Genomic DNA, 22,738 nt, shown 5'->3' with positions numbered 1-22,738 from the left:
CACTAATACCCCATCCCATGGCCTTTGGTCTATCTTGAGGGATTAGGTGCAGAAAGACACACATACAAGCACAAATACATCCACATACACACACATGCACGCATACACACACACACACTTACGAGCGCAGCAGGCCTGGCTGAGGGTCTACCTTGAGGGATTAGGTGCAGAGAGACAGGACCCTCCAGCCAATCAACCGGTCTGTCACATTGATTTTGAGGGGTCACTAGTGCACAATGGCCAGGGCTTTCCTGTCTTAACTTCTCTGATCACACACATATGCACGCACACACACTCGTACACATAATGACAATAGACTTCATTTATATCATATACGTAAAAGGCAGAACTATAAAAGGTTTATTTATGGTTCAAAAATAGAAATAAATAATGAAAAATAAAATAGAAAAACAAATAAAAATAAGACTGAATAAGTGTGTAAAACAGAAATCCTATAAGGATTGAAACTTTTCAAATACATAAGATTAAAATGATTAAAAATTCAAGTCTATGAAAGTGTGTTTTCAAAGCAGACTGTTAAAGATGATACTGAAAAAAAGTAAGAAAAAAATCCTCCAACAGGACTTTCCACACGTGTGCACACAAACACACACATTATTACAATTCAAAATTCCCCTGTCTGCCTCTCAAAGCTTCATCACATCCCTGCTTCTGCAAATCCTCAGTCCCCCTGGGGGAAAGCACACCCAGCCTAGGGAAAGCTCCCAGGTCACCCCCCCTCCCTCACTCCATCTTCTCTTTCCTGGTCAAACAACATAATAGTCAGAGAGGGCACTGGGCAGGCGGTTCGGCTAATGGAAATAAACCGGGACACTGCCAGCAGCATTTCAGGTGTTCAGGCTGACTATATTCTAGAAGAAGGAGAATCCTTTGCCAAGTACGTTTTTACACACACAGGAATTTGACCTCTGCACTTAACTCATCCGTGAGCAGTGAACACACACATACAAAAAAAACCACACACACCAGGAGCAGTAGGCAATGAGCACACATACAGTAGGAGCACGCCAGGACACGCACACACTTTTTCTGCTAGTCCAGGGGAATTGAACCGGGGAATTAAACTGGCGACCTTTTGGTCCCAAGCCGCTTCTCTAACCTCTAGGATGCCACAGATGCCCCCATCATCTCTGTCGTCATCCATGATTGCCATGTTCTGTTTCAGTATTTTTTGTTCCCCCTCACACCTTTAGCCCTCACATCCTTCTGTTGCCGGTTTCCCTTTCCGGAAGGGACTCTCTGAGGCATCTGGAAAAACAGGATTCATGCATGTCTGCTGGCATTGTAATCATTACAGAGTCTGCCAGTGGTGGAAGAAACACTCAATTTGTTTTTTTTGGCAAAATTTGGTATAATTTGACCTCTCTGGGTCGTGAGCAGTTTCAATCACAATGAAAAAAAATTGGATAGGTTTAGACAGGAAAATCCCTTTTTGGTGGATTGCTACCAGCTCATAAACATCTGAAGTAGCCACTATTTTTTTCTAAGAGGTCAAAAGCCAACAAGGTTTGGAATCACTGGTTAAATCTTTTTAAAATGTACTGTATTTTATAAGCTTGTGATTTTTAATCAAAATCTTAATTTGAAAAGTAACTAGTAACTACAGCTGTAACATAAATGTAGTGGAGTAGGAAGTACAATATTTACCTTTGAAATGTAGTGGTGTAGAAGTTAAGAAAGGCAGCATTAAAAGGGAAATATAATTGCAAATAAAGTACAAGTACTTCAAAATTGCATGTGTGTAAATGTACTTTACACCCCTAGAAGCTTATGTGTGGTGTTTTGGCGTGACAGTGACTTAACGTAAGACAAAAGAAAGTTTTTCGAAAAATATAATGTCATGATATTACTGGAAGAAAATGAAAGGAGGGGAAAAAAGGGACTTGAAGCTGATTACTTGCCCGAAAAGCATATCCTGTAGCAGTAAAATGATGTGAGCACTAGCGGGCGCCCAAGTATTTCAACAGCATTAAATCCAGCAGGCTGTGTCGTCTTCTCTCCCCTTTTCGACTACAACCCTTACTTCCTGGATACGCACTGAGAAAAATAGCCAGGCTGGATGATATTAGCATCTCACACCGAGTTTCCGTTAACCTGTAGCTTACACACACATGAAGACGACAAAGTCCAGCGATAAATGACCGTTTAATATCACGAAATTACCGATGATAACGTAAAACAGGACAGGGAGGCGGAGGGCGCAGAAGTCGCAGAGGCGGGTGAGTTAGTTCATGAAACTACTAACTAGCTTGCTAGCTAAAAGCTGCACTCGTTATCATCTATTTGTGTTCATTTTAATACGTTTTATGTTAACGTTTGTGTTCGTGTTTGGTTAGTGGGTGTTTTACAAAACAAAGGCAGGCTAAATCATGTCAAATGTTAAACTCAAGTTGTCTCTCTGCTCTTCCTCAGAGCGCCACGTCATTGATCGGCGGGGGAGTCAGAGAAACACACCCGGAACCAAGTCCGAACCCCCACTTTGGACCGGAGATTAGACGATTATACTTCCCCGTTAGCCTTCAGTGTCACACAGACTCCGGGCTATTTTGTTCTGTCTTACCGAGGGACGAGCGGTCAAGGAGCGGGCCAAAATGACGGCGTCCAACTCGGGTCTTATCATGAACGTGGTGAACAGCATCGTCGGAGTCAGTGTGCTCACCATGCCCTTCTGCTTCAAACAGGTGGGGGTCACCTGCGGATGTGCAGGTGCTGGGATAAAAGCCTCACCGGAAACACGACCCTTTATTTTGACCAGATGACTACTCAAGTAAAAGTAGCAGTAGAAGTCCGGCATTCATATAGCTGTGGTAAAAATGTAGTGGAGTAAAAAGTGCCATATTTCCCTCTAAAATGTAGTTCAGTAGAAAAATAAAGAGAAAATACTTAAAAATGAAAATACTTAAGTAAGTACGGGTATCTTGAACTACTTAAGTACAAAACTTGCTTAAATGCACTTAGTAGTAACTTGACCATACACCTGTATGTTTTAATTTGCACAAAAAAAATGATTATATAGGTGTAGGGAAATAGTTCTGGCAACATTAATATTAGCTTTTTATATAATTCCCTTAATATCATGTATCAAGCAACACAAGGGGACATACACACCCTGTAAAAAAAAAAAAACATGATAAAATATACTTTATGTCTGAAAACTTTGGCATGATTTGGTCCCTAGTGCATTATTACTAAACTTACAAAAAAGCAACACACACATTGTCCCACATGAAGTACAAATGCACATGCTTCAGCTTGATGCAGTTCATCAAAAATAATATGATGTATAGTCAGTTGTAGTTTGTGTAATGTGTTTGTTTTACATTAACCTCAGTGATATAAAATAGCAGAAAAAAATGTTAAAAACGCCTTTCAGCATAACACAACGCAGTTCAACAGCATCACAAACGATAGCCCTCAAAATAACCATGAAGTATTTAAATCAACAACTCTCTAAAACAGTTTCAACGAAAACTGAACATTATAACCTTCAGCTTGAGATTGATGAGAGCATGTTTCATTTTTCCCCCTGTGTGTTTTCGGTTGTCATTAGTGTGGACTGAAATTTGCTTAATGAATGACTGTGTTATTTTAAGGCCTGGCAACTTCCTCATAAGATCAATGGATGCTTGGTTGAACATAAACAGCATCCCCATCTGTTAGCCGACTGCATCCAGAGTCTTTATGCTCTTCCCATTACATCATTTAAACACATTGTCTTACATCATTTAAACACATTGTTTTGTCACAAATACAGGGCAAAAGAAAGAGTAAAGTATTGTTGAGTATCATCACAGTGTGATGTGAGGAAACAGTTTGCTGTGAGGCATTTCAGTCTTCTTCCTGCATCCTGCATGTTTTTGTTGTGTGCGGCCATGAACAAAGAGTACAAAGCTAAAAAGAATGTTCAACATTCATGCTGTATTTAGAGGCATTTCAGTACTGAAGGAACTTAAGAAGATAAAGGGTGTTTCACTGACTTTAAAAACCTAGGTCCTCCCCAGAATGAATATTTTCATTGGGCCATTGCCTTGTATTAAAAAAGTATCTCCAATATCTAAAGATCATTTAAACACAACAAAGATTTTTTTTAAAAACACAATTTATTCTGGTAGTATATAGTAAGAGTCGTTACTGTTATTCATCATTATGAAAAAGCAAGTAAAATATATATTGCCTTTCCCATTTTCTGCCACCACATTATCCCCACTCTGTGTTATTTTCATGCAGTCTCTTACCTCAGGAATTGAGACACTGATAAGTGATTTAATTTTAAATTTTAACAGTAAATCCTAGCTTTTGGTTTGTTTGTGTGTTCATTTGGGAATTTGTTTCACTGAGTCTCACATTATCAATTACCATCAGGTTGTTTCACTCATACCTTGTGCTAGTAACAGGCATAGGCTATAATATCACCAGAATTATAATAATAATTCATTTTCTACTGAAAATGACAGTGGAAATTAGTCACATTCAGCATAGCCTACATCATTTACATCATTTTGAGCTCCATTTATTTGTAGTCCTTTTGTTCCTGCTATGTTATCAAACAGGTCTCAGTTAAAGTTTTATCAAACACTCAATGGAAACTCATTGTTCTTTTCCTTTCATAGATTAAACATAAAAGTTAGGTTATTTTGCTACATTTTATGTTTTGGATATCCTGTACAAGGACAAGTTGTGCATGCTTTTGTTTGATCAAGTGTGTGTATAATTTTTCTCAGAATTTTCCTTTCCATGGACCTTCATGTTTTCAGTCAAATGCTTGTCAGAGGCATATTTGATATAAAACTCGCAAATTTGTTTCCTCTTTAGACTGGAGTTGTAATTAGTTTTTTAAAGAGTCTGTCTTGGAGTCAAGATAGTTTAGATGCCATTTTGTTTTTTAGCCAGGGCACCGAGGTTTACTTTTCACGGCGATGTTTATGTAATTTAATCGAAGGGATTATCTTGCATTTTGTATTTAACCAGGAAAACCAGATTTCAGGACATGTCTATGAAAGTATGTATGAGGTATGTTAACTCTCTGCTCTCACAGTGTGGGATAGTGCTGGGAACAATACTGTTGTTCTTCTGTTCCTGGATGACCCACAAGTCTTGCATGTTCCTGGTCAACACAGCCAGCAACACCAAACGAAGGACCTATGCTGGATTGGGTGAGTTTACGTTGTAATAATTGACATTTTTATGTAAATAAACGTTACATTTGCTGCTCTGTATTTATTACTGAGAGTACAGTAGTCTATATGCAGTTCATGAGAGGGTTTGTATTTACCACTTCTAATGTTCTCAGGCCTAGTTTTTTTGGAGGACATGCAGGAAAGTGATGTGTTTTGCATTTTGGTTGGTAGAACCCATTGCTCGTTTAAAATAGAGGAAGAAGTTAGCAGTAGCATCAATAAATATCATGAATGAACAGACAGATAAAATTGTGTCAGCTATAGGAACTCAAACTTAATTTCATGAAAACCACATTACTTCCCACAATAATAGTGAACAAGAATCTTGCAGATCATAAATTCAGGCACCTGTACTGTAGTACACACAGGAAACAACAAGTTAGGTAAGGTAAGCATAGTTATGCTAGTTTGACCTGAGGTATTCACAAAACAGACTATTTTAGAACACTGCCATCTGTTTGTCTTCATGTAGTTCACACTGACATCATTCCCTTCTCTGCAGCCTTCCATGCTTACGGTAAACCAGGAAAAACGCTGGTGGAGACGAGGCAAGTCTCATTCTTTTTCACAATGCACATTATGCTATATATTAAGTGTATGTGGTGACTTCATTTTCTGCAAGTAAATGTTATAGACCTTTGAATATTGGGGCATTTAAAGGGGTTCAGTTAATTCAGAATACCCATTGTATGAGTCTGAAGGTCAAATAAAATTTTCCAGATCATCTGCCCTGATAACAGTTGGTATTCCACCTGTCTCTATGTCGCCTCTCTCTTTGTCCCTGCAGTATGATTGGGTTGATGTTGGGGACCTGTATTGCCTTCTACGTTGTTATTGCGGATTTGGGCTCCAATTTCTTCGCTCAGCTGTTGGGTTTACAGGTTTGAGATCATGACTTTTATATATTTATGGCGCATTCTTTGAATATTTCAAAACACTTATTGATCAAATCATAAATTTAATCTTTTTTCTCTTCTGCCTTTTTCTTAACCAAAATACTCAAAAAACTGTAGCAAATGTTTGAAGCAACAAGCAAACAATAGGTAGAGTCAAGTTTGATAGTGAGTTCTAAAGAAACAGTGTTATACTATCATGTCATACTGTCCTCTAAAGGTGACCGGCAGTTTTCGTGTGCTGCTGCTGATTGCTGTGTCTCTGTTCATCGTGCTGCCGCTGAGTCTGCAGAGGAACATGATGTCCTCCATCCAGTCCTTCTCTGCCATGGCTCTCATTTTCTACACTCTCTTCATGTTCACGGTGAGCACACCGTCACACAGACAGCTGCACTCTACGCAATGCATCTGTATAGACTACAGTGAAAGCACATTTTGGCTTTGCTTACAAAGCTAAACAATCAAAATGCCTTAGGTAGAACCTTCCTTAGAAAAGATAAAAAAGCCCCTATCAAGTTAACTATACAGTATAGGACAGTATACAGTTTACAGTATTATAAAGTGCAGTGATATTCTGACATCTGCTTTACTGAAAGATGACATTTATTTAAATGAATCTTGCTACAGTTAAAAAGTGGTCAGTATGTATAAAAATTATAGATAAGATCTGGAACAGCGTTAAGGAAAGTCATCACTAATGTTGTAGTCATGCAGTCATACTGCATAGTGGATTAGAATCTGGATCAAACAAATTTACCATAGCAGTGGAGGACAATTTTTCTTACAGTATTTTGAGTATTTTTTTACACTAAATGTAAATTGCTAATAGGCCTCTTGTTCTTGCATTCTTGTGTTTTTCTTTAAGTACAGGATTTGATGCCAATGTGCTCTTTAACGTAGTTTTCTTCCTCAGTAGCGTAGTATATATGAACATTACAGACTTTAACAGGTCTCATGTATAACCTGAATAGCTCACTGGATTTACCTTCTGTTTTAAACAGAAACTTGTTAGATTTTCTGAATATCATTTGGGTAAATGTCATTTTTTTGTATTCTGTGTTAATTCCTCCTTATTTTCCTCCATTGTACTGTATGTCTTCCTTACCAACACAATACTGTCTTGCTCCTCTTTTTTTTTTTTTTTTTTAAAGAGCAATAACGTACTAAATCACATCAGGCAGAAAATAATTGCTGCATAGCTCTTTATTGGCTGAAACAAAGCCTTCCCATAGGAAGGAGAAACCACTTGGAAATTGGCCACTAGAGACATTTTTAAGCACTTTAAGTAAGTAAATGGTAAATGGTAAAAGTAAATGGTGGTCAGATGGTCAATTCCTATCTTTGTATATTTGGTCTACATCGGATGTAAATATGTCGAATGCAGTTTCATATATTTCAGACTCCCTCCAGACTTATTTTTCTGGCCGTTCAATTGAGATGCTGTTGATATGTAAAATGCATTTGACATATTACTTGTATTTTTTAGAAAAGTGAGCTTTATTCTCTTATCCTAAGTCAGAAAGACATTCCCATTTGTAAATATGTTTCTGCCCCAGCCAATCAGCAGCCATTAGCATCACAACTATGGCAGATGGCTGCTGAAATATTTCTGAGGTTAATACTTGCCTTAATAATTATATGGACATATCTCCTTCAGGAACCGGAAAAAATAAGATTCAAGTTTGCAGGGTCACATAAATTGCATTTTTAGCCCTGTAGCCCTTCCTCGACTCTTTGATGATGTTGGGGTTGCGTCTTTCTTTGAAACGTTTGAATCATGCTGCACTTCTGGCTAAACCCAAATCAGTGATGTCCAAGTAGCAGACTGTTTAATATAAAACTGTAATGTACTCATTTAAAACATTTTTTTCTGGTTAAAGATACTTTTTTTTCCCACTGTGCACATTGTTTTGCAAGTGATCTTGTAGATGTGTTTGCTAGGAGAAAACAATGAAGTAGAAGAACGAACTGGGGTTGCGTCCAACTAATTTTTTCATTATTGATTAATATCTTGGTTTTTAAAAAATAATCGATTAAGTGTATTGTCCATATAGTGTCAGAAAATGGTTAGAAATGCTCATCACAAGTTACTTGACACCAGGTTGACATCTTCACACAGGTTTTTTTTGTCGAACCCGCTGTCCAAAACCCAAAGATATTCATATTAAAATGCTCGCTCACAGCTGATTAAATTTAGGTTAGAGGGTGGTCAAAGGTGCAACATACTAAAAAGCTTAATTCTGGAGACCACTCTAGCAGCACTTTTCTGCCTCACGTGGTTCAGCTCATTTACTCTTTAAATGTGCACACGTGTGTGTGTGGCTCTGTTTTACTGACTTGAAATACTGCTTCCACAGACTTCAAACTGCTGTTTACAGTGTGATGTGACTTTTAGTTCCATAGCATGGCGATATCCTGGAGCAGTGGTGTGGTGTGTGTCTGGCTTTAGATCCAGGCCTGGCCCAGCCCGGCCCAGTCCAGAACCCTAACCCTCTAACAGTGACGTATCTCCTTCCCTCCCTCCTTTCATTCCTCGTCTTCGTTTCTATCTTCCTTTCCCTTCTGCTCATTGCACTACTTTACTTCTTTTCTTCTTCTCTTTTCCCTCATGTCCTCCTGTTCCTCTTCACTCCCCTCTACTACCTCCTCTCCTCTTCTACACCCTTTGTTTGCTCCCTTCTGTCCTGCTGCTGTTTCTGCTGCTGGTGCTGTAGATAGTGTTGTCGTCTCTGCGCTACGGCATAATCTCAGGCTCCTGGGTGGAGCGGGTTCACCTGTGGCGCTTCAAGGGCGTCATTCAGTGCCTGCCCATTATCGCCACAACCTTCTGCTGTCACCCGTAAGTAAACCATGGAAACCACCCCCAAAATAACACCACCGTAAGGGCAGTGGGGGGAAGCCCGATGTGTTCCTTGCAACTTTACGCTCCTTAAAACCCCCCCCCCCCACCTGAACCTTCCGCCCACTCTTCTCAGTCGTCCCCATTTTCACCTTTAATTAGGGTTTGGTCTGAGCCATTTCAGCTCTGTAAGTCTGTCTGTGTGTGTGTGTGCGTGTGTGTTTTTGGTGGCAGTAGTTACAGGGCAGAGGATTGTAACAAAGCGAAAGTTTTATTTTTGCTGCGCTCCCACCACCGCTTCATACCCAGGATGAGCAGCCTGGGTCTGGGTGTGGAAGGCTGGAGGGTCATGGAGTATTCTGCTGTCCTTTGGGACTTTATCCAGTAATTAAAGGAGCAAGACGTTGGAAACACATGCTGATCGAAAACCTGTGGGGTAGTTTTTGTCTAGATTACCCTTTTATATGCCTCTTCTTCTTTTTTTTTTTTTTTCTTTTTTTTTCTTTTTTAAAAAAATCAAATTTACAATTTCACTGTGATTCATCTCCTTCATTGCTCAACTTTTTCAGCTATGACAGGTTTTTTGTTCAGTATGGGGTTTCCTGTCATGTCTCTTTCCTTCTCTTCATTTTCTCCCCTCATTCATTACTTTCATTATCTGTCTGTGAGCCGTCAGCATGGGTGCAGCCACTCTCATCTTCCTCGTGCTCTCCCCCCTCTTGTCTTTATTTGGTTCGGGCTGTAACCCCCCCCCCCTCCTTCCCCTCAGATGGTGCTGTCCTCGTTCAAACACGGGCTGCTCAGCGGCTGGTGGCTAGGGCAGGTCAATGTGGTGCGCTGGGAGGGTGTGTTTCGCTGTCTCCCCATCTGTGGGATGGCCTTCGCCTGTCAGTCGTAAGTACTCCTCCAGCTCTCCACCCGCACAGGACCATGTAATGAAACTGATTTCAAATAAGACTCTAAAGAAATCTTAATCTGAATGCTCATTGATTCAGAATGACAGTAGTCCTAAAATTATGTGCTGGGTAAATCCTGAAATGTGGGTTTTTCCACTCAGCAATATAGTGAATTGAATTTTTAATTTCTGCTTGTAAAAACTGAGCAAATGTCATGATTAGTGCATGTATACTTCTATCATTCCTTTAAGCCACAGTGGAGGGTTTGGGGTGAGTTTGTCATGTAAAGAGACTCACAGATGTGGTGGAGATGAGGTGGTTGGTAAGGGGTGTCTAGTTGCAAAGGGAGGCTTCTTATTTTGCTCATGTGCTTTTCACAATAAGCTAATCCGTTTCTACTCCCCCGTTTGGTCTGACCTCTATATAATTAACCTGGACCTGCTTTTGTTTTTATCTAATGTGATGAGAATAAAACTCAATGTGGCGGTTATAGAAAGCAAACGTGTTGGAAAACGGTGCCATTCAGTTGTCAAGGTAATTTTTAAGTCACACAAACTCTCAAGTTTGCTTTCTACTTTGCTCCCAGAAAGATAGTCCAGACATTCATAATTTGATTACATGCAGCCAAGTCCTTAAGTTTTAGCGAAGAAAAACTTTCTGTTCATTCTGTTCATTTTCCAATCAGCTATTCTGATCTGAAACGTTAAAATTTGCAAAATACGCATGGATGCAGACAGAGCTTGTGTGGCAAATATGATACATACACTGAGATTTCTTTTATTTTTGCCAGATAGTAAGAGGGTTTTCAAGCCAATCTTTGCATTCCATTCACCTTCCCCACAGTGACGGCAGAGATCAAACTACTACATGTCACTTCTCACAGCTTAATCAGGGCTTCTCTGAGTAACCATATTCATTTATTTCTCCATCTTCACCCATCTGCATGCTCTGTCACTGCTTCTTTTGTCCTGTCTTCTACGCTTTAGTGCTTGCTCGAGAATTGCGGTGAGTTGAGCAGATTGTGGGTAACACATGAAGGTCTAATGGGATCTGGGTGTACGAAATCTTGTATTAGATTTGAATGCATTGCGGGGGAAGGATGTAGGCAGTGTTGCGGTGAGGTCATTAGGGGCCAGATGTTTGGGTGGTGGTGTTATATGGGTTTGTTTTGTGTGAGAGTGAGTGAGGTAAGTGGCAGGAGTGGGTGACTTTAGGTATGAGACTGAAATGAGACTTTAATAAATGTAATCGCACAAAGCCGACATAAAATTATGGTATGGCGGGTGTGTTCATTAGTAAGTGAGGTGTGCTCGTGTTAGAAGAAGAAGAAAGTGTCCGCTTGTGTGTGTTTATGTATGTCTGTTTTGTGTGCTGGTTCCCACTAGTGGTGCTGAGTGATATTTGGCATGGTGATTTCTTGGCCTGTGGTCAGGCCGAGCGAGGCAAGCGCTCCGTCAGGCGGCAGGCAGCTTAAGCCAAACCACTAATCAACACATTGGACTGCCGCCATTTTACAGATGCACACTGATGTATTCACAGGCTGATTAAACAGCTCTCAGCACATTGGATTTTTATTACATTCATGAAATGTGTTTACTTTCAGTTAAAACATTACTTAACATCACCATTATGACAAGATGGGAGCTGGCCTTGTTGTTTTTTGGCTGCATGTTTGAATTGCAAGGAGCAGTGAGCTCATAATAGAGGGACATAAGAAAAACATGTTCGGTGAAAATGCCCCTCTGTGATGCTACTGTCTGCATGCTTTCAACTCCCAGTTAATGATATTATCTACAGCACACACTCTAGACCTCCCGACACACGGACAATTCCACACATCCACTTTAAAGAGCTTCTTCATCATATTTCCTCAGTTTAAAGGGCAGCGTTAAAGCAAATAAAAACACATTAGCCTCTAAGTCAGGACTATTGGGTGAACATTAGATGCTTTAGCTCCCCACTTACAATATGCTGTTTTATTTAACCTTGGGTCTGAGATTTACTGGCTTTGCGGATTAAACAAGCATCAAGGAATAGCACCACGGGACAGTGCTTGCTCATAAAACCAGAGTGTGTGAAAGAGAGACAGGCAAACAGAGAGAACGAGAGGCAGAGAAAGTTATGGTTTCTTGCTCTTTGCCTCTCTCCTTCTCATTTCTTATCTATTTTTCTCCCTTTCACTTATATATAAGAGAGAGAGAGAGAGAGGAAGCAAGCACAAAGAGTCTGCCAGGAAAGTTTATAATGCTGTAAAACCTGCCACGCACTCGCTGTTATAAATAAATCCTGTAAATTCACTGGTTAATGTGCCGATGGTCGCCTCCACGCTGCCACACTGTCTTGTAGCACAGAACAGAAAATTACAGAGAGAAACAACTGGGTTAACAGACAGACAGACAGACAATCTCAGGTTCAACCTCAGCCCACCTTGACTACTGTCACCCATTCTGTGTCTCACACACACAGACACACACACATTGATTCATCTACTGCCATTTTGAAAATCTACTGCAATTTAAAAAAAACAATGGAAAAAGGAATTTTTAGTGAATTAAGATCAACGTATTCATAATGTGAAAAAATTCCACATGCTGTAAAACTAGTTGCATTCATGTGCATGTCAGATGGACGTACAGACAAACAACCTGTATGTTGATGTGCTTTATCTCTAGACTTAAAAGCATCTAGATTATGTCTGCTTGTGTGGGTTTGGAGGCCCACTTTTGCAGGTAATAAGATTGGTTATTGGTCAAAACTGGCTTCTTTGTTTCTTATCACCCATAGATTGATGCCATCTTAAGCTCCAGCAGAAGGGTTAAACCACTGTGACATTTGTTATCTCAAAATAATAAATTAGCAAGATATACGTAGTTTTTATTTGCTTGTTTGACTTTTAAACACATTCTTTTAGTGTAAATTTACATTACAAGTTTGTATTGAACTGCTTTCATTAGGAAACAATGCAGATATCTACATATGAGCATGTATAACTTCAGAATCAGTCAAACAGGAAATCTGACTACAGCTTATTAGACAATACAGATTTTAATTAAATGTTACCGATGACTGCCTTACAGTGTAAAAACTCTAATGGGCTAAACAAGCAAAAAGAAATCGCTTGTCTGAATAGGATGCTGGCAAGGACAGGAGGACAGTGATACATCATTTGATTATTGAGTGGCATAAATGGGCCTCCATATGGCTTCTCATTAAACAATATCTACAGAGCAGTATCCAGTACCAGACTTCAAGCAAGTAGCTGTGTAGACCATGACTGAGCAGCTGTTTGAACAGAAAAATCATGTAACATGTATGGGACTACTTTCCTTGCCCTCTCTTCTAGACTTTGGATGGTAAAGTGCCCGTAGCAAAAGTTGTATGTCTCATAATTCAGACAACACATGAATGCACAACAACAGTACCAGTGTGGTGATGTGTAATGCAGCATGCAGAGCATGTTTTTGGGCTTCTCGTCTCTCACAGGCAGGTGCTGCCGACCTACGACAGCCTGGATGAGCCGTCTGTTAAACGCATGAGCACCATCTTCACCTCGGCGCTCAACGTAGTCACCATCTTCTACATCACTGTGAGTGGAAATGCCACCACCATTCACACCAGTCACATTTGTCTCTGTCAGTGCTGTCGCATGAAAACCTTCTGATTTTGGATATTACAGTGTGTATGCTTGACCTGATCTTTTTCAGGCATATTCAAATCACTGCCTAAAAAGTTGCTGTATGTTGTCAGTTACTATTTTTTAATGTCTTAGTGTTTCTTCTTTACAGGCTACATTGTCTCTTATGAGAAATCCAACATTTTTAATTTTGTATGAGTGATAAAATTGGTCTTTTATTAAATCCAAACTGGCATTTGGATTTAATTGTATTTGACTGTATTGACAGGTGACAACATTTACATCACACAAAACAGCAGATGTCTTATGCATGTGCACACAGTTTCATCTAGAAAACAAGGAATTTAACCCCAGTTCTATTAAAAAAAAAAAAAAAAACAACTTTCTTTCTAAACCAGGTGGGGTTCTTTGGCTACGTCAGCTTCACAGAAAACATTGCGGGCAACGTGCTGATGAACTTCCCCTCCAACCTGGTGACGGAAATGATTCGCGTGGGCTTTATGATGTCTGTGGCCGTGGGATTCCCAATGATGATCTTGCCCTGCCGCCAGGCCATCAACACCATGCTTTTTGAGCAGCAGGTGAGCTCAAATACTACTCATACAATTTGTGTAAAGGGTGTTCAAAAGGACCAGGACACCAGAAATCTCATTCTGCCTGTTTGTGGTTGGACATCTAACTACAAATTATTCCTTGATGTTTCTTGATAAAAATGTAAATAATGTTAGTGATAGAGGGATAAAAATTTTAAATACAAAGAATCTGTGTGTAAAAATAGGTATACTTTCCTTTATATGTATTAATTTCAATCTTTACATTTTACATTTTAACCCATTACTGGGAAGTAGCAGCCACTCACATCTTCTCTTCACTGGAGTTTGACAGTTATAAAAACAGAAATGTGTTGCTCGTAAACAGAGCCCGCTGGAGACACATGCTGTGGATCTTATCTGTGGTATCTGTTGAATTTTTATCAAATCCAGATGTGAGCGCAGGCTGATAAACATATCTGACTTTTTCAAATCCTGTGACATGTACTATTTCTAATGTAGTTAAGAAGAATTTCTGGCATATACAAAGCTGAAAGTTTTTCGGGGGGGATTTCGTAATTCTTTGATGTTCAGAACTGCACCATAAGTAGCCATCTTTTTTGTCTTCCAGTGAAATAGGAAGTCCTGCTAGTGTGTTTTTTTGGTGGAAATTACACAGGGTTTGTGGATAGTACTGGCAATGTTTAGGCCACAACACGAGTGAATGCAGCAGAAACAGAAAGTAGTACAAGCTGTGTGGTGTGTATCGTCAAGAAATGAAAATCAACTTGTGCCCTGTAAAAAAGAAATTCAAATTAAATTGTAAATTTGAGATTGGTTACGCTCACAGCTTGATTTTTATTATTTATTTATGTATGTTTTGTCTTTCCTTCATTTTTCCATCAAATTCACTGTTTCCGTCTTACAGCAGAAGGATGGGACGTTTGCTGCCGGGGGATACATGCCTCCCCTTCGCTTCAAGATGATCACCCTCTGCATTGTGTTTGGCACCATGCTGGGAGGCATTCTCATTCCCAACGGTACATCCTGTGTGTGTGTGTGTGTGTGTGTGTGTGTGTGTGTGTGTGTGTGTGTGTGTGTGTGTGTGTGTGTGTGTGTGTGTGAGAACAATCAGGCATGGAGTGAATGAATTAAAATTGTATGTGTGTGCAGCTAGCTGGCTGGAGGTCTTTAAGGTGCATGTGTTCCTTTATGTGGGCGGAGTAGCTGGGGATCTTTACGACATGTGTGAATGTGACTTTACGAGTCAGTGACTGTCACACTTTAACACAGTCCTTAAATCAGGGCCCTAACTTTTATCTCCTTTTAGACGGGCAGACAGCAAGATAGGGCTATTATTCTCCCAGAGTCTCTCTCTCACACACACACACTTAAACACATGTGCACACCAATACTATCTCTCTGTCAGGTTCTTTGAGTCTTTCTGTCCCTCTCACAAACGGCTCCAAAATGGTGGATATGTCAAGGTTAGCATGAGTTTATGTTTTATTCATCCTTTTATATGGTGGCTGTTTGTTCAACTTGTGATTGGGTAGACACAGACACACGCACACACACATGCATAAACACAGAGTGGGTTTGGATGGCTCTCTGTGTGTCTAATCAGACTAATAGACTGAGAGGAAGGGAGGTAAGGACCCTGGGGAGAATGGACACTAAATCTGAGGGAGACAATATGGTGCCCATCCTCTGGATGAACAATGAGTTTCCAGGCTCGACACCAAGCCGGCCGGGTCTACAGAGACAGGGGTGGGGCTGGGGCTCCCTGCTGCCAGGAACTGGGTGCCATTGATGGGGAGCCAGCACAGGTCTGGGCGGGTGCTGGTTATGAATGGCAGAGGCAGGTATAAATGGAGCTAGTGATAAGGAGCATAGATTTGGGGAATTGCTTTGAGTTTTTTGACAGAAGAGGATGGAACAGTGTTCACACCGGGCCACAAACCTCTCAGCTCTGGCAGTGTTGGTGCCATGTTTTGCCCATTGGGCTCTACAGCAGTAGCTCCCAACCTTTTGGATTTGACACATTACTTATTGACATATTACTATCAGATAAGCTTGGAGTGGCAGCAGCTGGATCCTTCAAGCACTTATACATGACTTTTAGCCAATTATTGCACGTTTATCCATCAGTTACTCTATATGTTTATCCATTCATTTTTGGTTATTATTTCAACTATTTATTAATACAAGCACGTATAGCCTGACAACTGCAGAATTACCCTCGAGGGTACAAGTACCCCTGGTTGGGAATCACTGCTCTACAGGACCACAAGATAATCCTTGTGTTTTTTGTTCCCTTTTCTCTCTTTAGTGGAAACCATTTTGGGTCTGACTGGAGCCACCATGGGCAGCCTCATCTGCTTCATATGCCCTGCTCTCATCTACAAAAAAATCCAGAAGAATAGCATCATTGCTCAGGTTACATAGTCAGAATTTGCGCTTTTCTGATCATTTTCTCATTGAAAATATATGTTTATTCACTGTTTCTGATATTTTATGCTTCTCCTCCTTCTCTCTGTCTTGTAGCTGGTGCTTTGGGTGGGTTTGGGCATCCTGCTGATCAGCACCTTTACCACTCTCTCAATCTCAGCAAGTAGCCCTGGCACCAGAGTCCAAGCCCCTTCTCCTCCAGCACCTGACAAGAACAACCTGCCGCTGCTAGACCCCCGTGAACCGCACGGTAAAGATCATGACATGCACTAATGGCTGGCAATCACTTACCTACTTGATGGACTGTAGATGAAAGTGGTTCACTAATGAGCCATGGAAACATTTACCTTAACGGGCTGGAGCCAGGGTTGTCTGCAGCGTCTGAAATTGAACAGCAGTGCTGCATGTGATTATTTCATGCAAAAGGCACCAGCACCAAGAGACATGTTTATTTTTTGTTTTACTGTCAAAGTCATGGACTGACTGCAGCGCCCTGAAACAGCAACATAAAGAGAATATGAGCCAGTAGCACAGGACCAGTAAAACTAAAGCAAACGCACAAAGCCACAGCAAAAGAAAGGATTTCTTTCATCTCTGTGAGAAGAAAAGATGGAGACAGACAGAGTGACTGATAGACAGACAGACAGGCAGGGTGAGGAGATAACCTCTTGATAATATCTGAGAGCAGCACTGAGTGCTTGACATTGATGGAGCAAGAGTGATGCCTTTCAAATTTCAGCAGTTTCTCTCTACTCCTCTACGTCTGTTCATTTCTCCTCCCACTCCAAAATACATTGTCTACACCCCCACCCCTCCACCCCATATCTCTTGTGGCAGCTATATAATGCCTGCAAGCTCTGGATGTATAAAGGGAAGGGTTGATATGGGTTTTGGAGAGGGTAGAGGGGTGCAGATGAGACATAAAGGAAATCTGTGAGATAATATTCTCAGTTTTAGGGTGAAACAAGAAGGGCTTTTAGTTTCACTTCATCTTTACCTCAATTGTACCTTTATCTCAATCTGTAATTGCATCTTTTTCTAACATGTTCACTTACACCAGCAAAATCTGTCTACCTCCATCATTGTGATTCTTTCTGATCATATGAACTCTTATTTGATACATTCTTTCTTCCCATTGTTGCTCCATGTGAAATTCATGTGGTCTGACCTGCACACCTGTTTGCTGTTTGTCGGTTTCAATTTTAATTTATCTCCTTTATCTCTCTTTCTCTCTTTCTCTCTCTCTCTCTCTTTCTCTCTCTCTCTCTCATTCTCATTTATTTTACTGCACTGTTTGTGTCCATCTTGCCATTGTCAGTATTTGCTGCCACCTGGTGGATCTACTCAGCAGAAATCAGCAGCACAAAATCAATTACAGCTGAGTGTATCAGTGTGTGCAGTCCATGGAAGATATTTCTGGGTGTTAATTATTTTGATGCCAGCAGTTAATGTGTACAATAAACACCAATGCAATACGATACAGTAATTTCACTTTTCTCAGACAAGATAAAATACTGGAATAAATGAGATGTCACATTTATGGTTTCTTAATTTAGATGCAGTAATGTGTCTCATATTTTTCAGATTGACTGTATAGTCTGAGAGAATACAGCAAGTACAAATAAAAAGCATACATGGAACTGTACTTAACAAGACTAGCAGTTTCCTAGTGTGAAAACTCAGTTGTTGTAGTTGTACAGATCTATTAATAAATCACTTATAGTTGTTTTCCCTAAACAGGAAACACAGTTTGGCTAAAGGATCTTGAGAATAGGTTGGAAGTCTGATATTTTCATAGTGGTGATACCCTGTAGCAGTAATCTGTGTTGTAATAGATTGTAATTACTGTGTCTGCATGCAGACAATCCTCCAAACAAAAAGGCAGTGGAAATAGAAAAGCCTGACCTCCCAGCTGTGGAGTTGGTGCACCCTGTGGAGAGGGACCAGGCCGAGCCCCCCCAGATTAAAGGACCAGTGGAACTACCTGAGAGGAAGAAGGAGGAAGAGGCGCAGTTGAACCGTCCTGATGCTGGTAAGGAAAACTGAACCAAAACTGGAATCTTCACTGGATCTTCTATGAACTCTTGAGAATTTTCTGAGGTTTTTATCTGTTTGCTCAGGTGTCGCGTTGCCAGAGGGAGAGGCCCATCGCCATGAACCACCAATCCCTCATGATGAGGTCAAAGTAGACATAAGAAAGGAGGACAAGAAACAACCTGTTGGAGGAGGAGAGCAAGAACCCAAAAGAGATGGAGAGCATGGTTTAGGGAATGCTGAGAAGGTGGAAGAAAAAAAAGACAAAAAGATTGAAGAGAACCCAAAGCCTGTAGAGGTGTTTGTGAGGAAAGAGCAAGCAGATTTGGGTGGAGGTGAAGTCCTGTCCAATGAGGTGCTGGATAACCCGGTGGCAGGAGCAGGCAAAAAGCAGGATGTTCTCCCGCTACAGGAAGTGGAGAAGCTCGATTCTGTGAAAGATCCTCTGGCAGAGAATGCAGTCGTGGTGGCCAATCAGGCTGCGGTTGTACAAGTCGATAAAGTGGTCAAAGCTCCAGATGTTCCAGGGAAACGTAAGTATTTGTTGCTGTCCTTGTAGTGGAAGGTGGGAGGAAAGAAAGATCTAGAAAAATGAAATATTGACCTTGTGATATTTGTTGATTCTTCAGCTCAACTTCCTGAAGGAGAGCATCGTCCTGCTGTAGATGAGGTTCCAGCTGCAGACAGCAAAGATACAGCAGACGAAAAGATGGACGGTAGGAGTAGAAAATGTTCAAGTCATGGGGAGTAGACATGAGTTAAGTCTTTAGTCACTTGTCTGTAAATTCTGAAGAAAATCAGACAAATCCAAATTTAAAAATCACCCTAAAACAAGCTGCACTGCAGGGCAACTTTGGTACTTGGTGATACATTTTTCACTGTTTAATTTCCATTTTAGTTGGATGTGATGTAATCTAAAATATAGCTGCAAAAAAAATTTTATCCAGGTGACTTAAAGTTGGTACACATTTTGTATCAGCATTCAACAATCATACCAAAAGCAATCAGTTAATCAATCAATCAATCAATCATACAGTAGAGGGTGGGGATGCCGGTCTCTCCACTAGCAGTTGCCTCCGTGACCCAAATGCAGTGCACCGCAGCACATGACTGTTTTCTGTGTAGCCCTAAGTGGGTAAAATGACAGCATCACTATTGCATTTTCTACTTTTGTGTATACTGTACAGAAAGCCCTAATGGAGTTGTACATAAGTTATTGTTGAAAGGAATAGGAATTTAATTATATGAGATAGAGGCAGGTTGTGAGAGAGGCTGCACAAGAGAATCAATGACAACACTTAATCATAAAATAACTTCATCACAGGCTGATAATGATTGATGAAGGTTGGGTGGGTGGCGGGAGGTGGGTTTTCCTTTAATTGGCTAATTCAGGTGGTATTATATAAGGGTTTTGCTATGGTCTGCTGCATGCTGTTTATGTCCTTGCCACTCTTTTCCTCATCTCACTTTGCTTGTTTTATTTTATGTAATCTAATCTCCGTAATCTGTTCTTACTTACTGTGGCTATTTTTGAAGGTACACAGGAGAGATGTCTTTCCTATACTTCTTGACCTGGCTTGATACTTTCAGCAGTCTTTTTTTTTTGCTTTTGTTGACTCTTTTTCTGTTGTTTACCTTTGCCCTCTCTCTCCTCCATCTTTACCCCTTTTTCCTTTCTTTCTCTGCTGGACTCCTATCACAGTGATAAAAAAGTTGGTTGCAGGTATGAATTCCCTCTTGCCTTTTCTTCTCTTTACCCCAAGCCTGTCATTCAAATTTTCTGTTATCCAGTCAGTGGGCCATTCATCTATTAATAGATATTTACATATTCATACAGTACATATGGTAATTTGTGTTTTTATCATTTAACTAAACAATGCACCAGTGTAGAATGCTCCCACTCACCTTACCCTCTAACATAGTTTGTGTTTGTCCGCAGCTTCCCATTACTGCCCATTCCAGTTTGTGTTTAAGGCTAAAATCTAGAGATCTGTGTTTGAATGAATACATAAATAGTGGATTATTGTCTATTTCCCTCCCTCTCTTACATAGAGCTCGGCCCTACATCACCCTAACTGAGCTTCTTACAGATCCCTAACCAATGCATAAGTCTCACAGAGAATGTTGACTTCTTTTAATTCAATGTTTCTTTCTGCGTGTAGAGGGCCAGCTCGACCACGCAGTGCTACTGCAGGTGATTAAGGAGCAACAAGTGCAACAGAAGAGACTTCTAGACCAGCAGGAAAAACTGCTGGCCGTCATAGAAGAGCAACACAAGGAAATCCACCAGAAACAGCCGGCTGGTGCGTATACACATTATTTTTCCAGATATCAGTGCCCACATGAGACAGAGAGATGAAGACAAAGTCTCTATATCTTAAAGGTGCTGCTGAAGGCGAGGCAGAGAAAGGCATCCCGGAGCACTTGGAGGTGATGGAAGGTGGAAAGCACAAGGACTCTGGACTGGCCTTAGACCTGAAGCAGCCCAAGGAAGCAGCTGGAGCTGAAGACAGAGCTCCACAGGGTGGAGTGGTTGGACCCCACGCTGTGGCCCAGAATCAAGCTCAGGCTGGGCATAAGGTTGCTGAGGCCGGGGCACCTAAAGGAGCTGTTCCAGCTGCCTACAAGGAGGATTTCCCTGTTGCACCTGGAGGAGATTCTCATAAACAGAATGAGCTGGGGGCGAGGGGAGTTCCACTGGGAAAGAAAACAACCAATGACCATCAGCCTGTGCCTCAAAATGATCAGGTAGCCCAACTTAAAGATGAAGAAGGAACCCTAGATAAGGAAAAGGAGAAAATTGGAAATGATAAAAAACAACAGATAGAGAAAGAGGTTCAGGCAAGACTGGAAAAAGAACAGTTTGAGAGGGAGGTAAAGGAAAAAATGGCCAGAGAGCGGGAGTTAGAGGAGGAAAGAGTAGCGAGAGAAAGGATAGAGAAAGAAGTGCAGGCAAGGTTGGAAAAAGAACGGCTGGAAAGAGAGAGAAATGAAAAGCTGGCCGAAGAACAGGAGCTGGAGAAAGACAGAGCAGAAGAAGATAAACTTGCACAGCAGAAAGCTGCAGATGAGAGGCTCCAGCAGGAGATTAAGAAAGCAGACAATGAAATACTTGAGAGAGTGAGGAAAGAAAAGGAGGCAGAGGAGGCTCAGGAGAGGCTGGCCCAGCTGGAGCGAGTCATAGAAGCCCAGAAAGCTGAGAAAGCTGCACAGGGAGCTGAAAGAGAAGACGGCCAAGCTTTGAAGAAAGGAGGACGAGACCTCAAAGAGAAAGTTGCTGCTCAGGCGGACCCCGGAGAAGGTGCTGAAGACGGGGCTGTCAAAGCCAAGGCTCACCCTCAGGGCTCCCATGAGAAGGTCAGGGATCAGGGGGAGATGGATCTAAGACGGAGGCGCAGGGCAGTGGGACCTAAAGAGGCTGGAGGGCCCCCAGAGGAGACTGGTGTGTCCAGGGGGATGCCTGGGCTGGAGCCCCTGCTGGAGCTGGGGGGCTCAGACCTGCACGCGGCCCTGGAGGAGCAGCTACTGGCCGGGGCGATGGTGCATTCACGGCAGATTAAACAGGCCTCAGAGGATGAGGGAGCGAAATAACACAGACCAGACACACAGATTCTCATTAAATGGTCAGACAGCAAGTTCACACTTACACCTGCAGGACCTTCTAATACTGTGGACCATGATCTTGTTGCCTTACTTCCTGTCTTGCCTTTATGGACAGAAAGGAACATTTTCTTTTTCGATGCTGTGTACTCTGGAAACAACCCAAAGTCTTTATTAAAGAGCAAAGTGTATGTAAATATTAACTTATTTTTGTCTTGTGGTGGAGAATTTGAGGAGTTTGTTTAAATGTATATAAATCTATGCAAATACCATTATATGGACTGTTTTGACAAGGCAAATATATTCATGTTTGTATGTGAGTCACGTTAATTCTTTTCTTTTTTCTTTTTTTAACTCACCAGCTTGTGGACTCTGTACAATATGTGTTTGTGCTTTATCGTGCTGAGTTTTTATTAAAGTTCTGGTCAGTTTATGTGTTTTATACTCTGAGATGTAAATATTGTACATCTGATATGTTTAATTGTGATCAATGTTTAGGGTCTTTTTGAACCTACATTTACCACATATGGGATGTAATGTGAATTCAGGCCCTTCAAGTGTTGTTTCACTATACTTTCAAATGAAAGTCACTGAATTCAACCTCATGATGGAGCTACGAGGTTTACAATGTAGCCTTACTGTTTGCTAAACTGGAACATGAAG

At 41.0% G+C, this 22,738-nt stretch overlaps 1 protein-coding gene across 4 annotated transcripts; it reads left to right on the top strand.

The window, feature by feature from the left end:
* The first annotated feature begins 2,019 nt into the window (after positions 1 to 2,019).
* slc38a10 (solute carrier family 38 member 10) lies at positions 2,020 to 22,395 on the top strand. Of its 4 annotated transcripts, none has more exons than XM_040134924.1 (18): positions 2,020 to 2,240; positions 2,434 to 2,702; positions 5,057 to 5,174; positions 5,701 to 5,746; positions 5,986 to 6,079; positions 6,312 to 6,455; positions 9,700 to 9,824; positions 13,310 to 13,412; positions 13,859 to 14,041; positions 14,919 to 15,030; positions 16,323 to 16,429; positions 16,538 to 16,691; positions 18,303 to 18,473; positions 18,562 to 19,008; positions 19,105 to 19,191; positions 20,178 to 20,198; positions 20,638 to 20,778; positions 20,859 to 22,395. In XM_040134924.1, exons 2-18 carry the CDS (start codon positions 2,613 to 2,615, stop codon positions 22,064 to 22,066), a joined length of 3,351 nt encoding a protein of 1,116 aa, XP_039990858.1. In that variant the 5' UTR covers positions 2,020 to 2,240; positions 2,434 to 2,612; the 3' UTR covers positions 22,067 to 22,395. The 4 variants fall into 4 exon arrangements, with proteins under 4 accessions (XP_039990858.1, XP_039990859.1, XP_039990860.1 ...); XM_040134925.1 differs by lacking the exon at positions 9,700 to 9,824 and adding an exon at positions 8,806 to 8,930; XM_040134926.1 differs by lacking the exon at positions 20,178 to 20,198.
* Positions 22,396 to 22,738: the final 343 nt, after the last annotated feature.

Source organism: Xiphias gladius, chromosome 9 (assembly GCF_016859285.1).
Source record: "Xiphias gladius isolate SHS-SW01 ecotype Sanya breed wild chromosome 9, ASM1685928v1, whole genome shotgun sequence".
NCBI lineage: Eukaryota > Metazoa > Chordata > Actinopteri > Istiophoriformes > Xiphiidae > Xiphias > Xiphias gladius.
The sequence above is the reverse complement of the archived record's forward strand: the minus strand, read 5'-3'. Positions and strand labels throughout refer to the sequence as shown.

What these genes read in the sequence shown, in the direction of transcription:
- slc38a10 (XM_040134924.1), top strand. Translation starts at nt 2,613, where the DNA reads ATGACGGCGTCCAACTCGGGTCTTATCATGAACGTGGTGAACAGCATC. An exon ending in AGAATAGCATCATTGCTCAG is followed by an intron (nt 16,430 to 16,537) that starts GTTACATAGTCA and finishes TCTGTCTTGTAG; the next exon opens with CTGGTGCTTTGGGTGGGTTT. An exon ending in AGACCCCCGTGAACCGCACG is followed by an intron (nt 16,692 to 18,302) that starts GTAAAGATCATG and finishes GTCTGCATGCAG; the next exon opens with ACAATCCTCCAAACAAAAAG.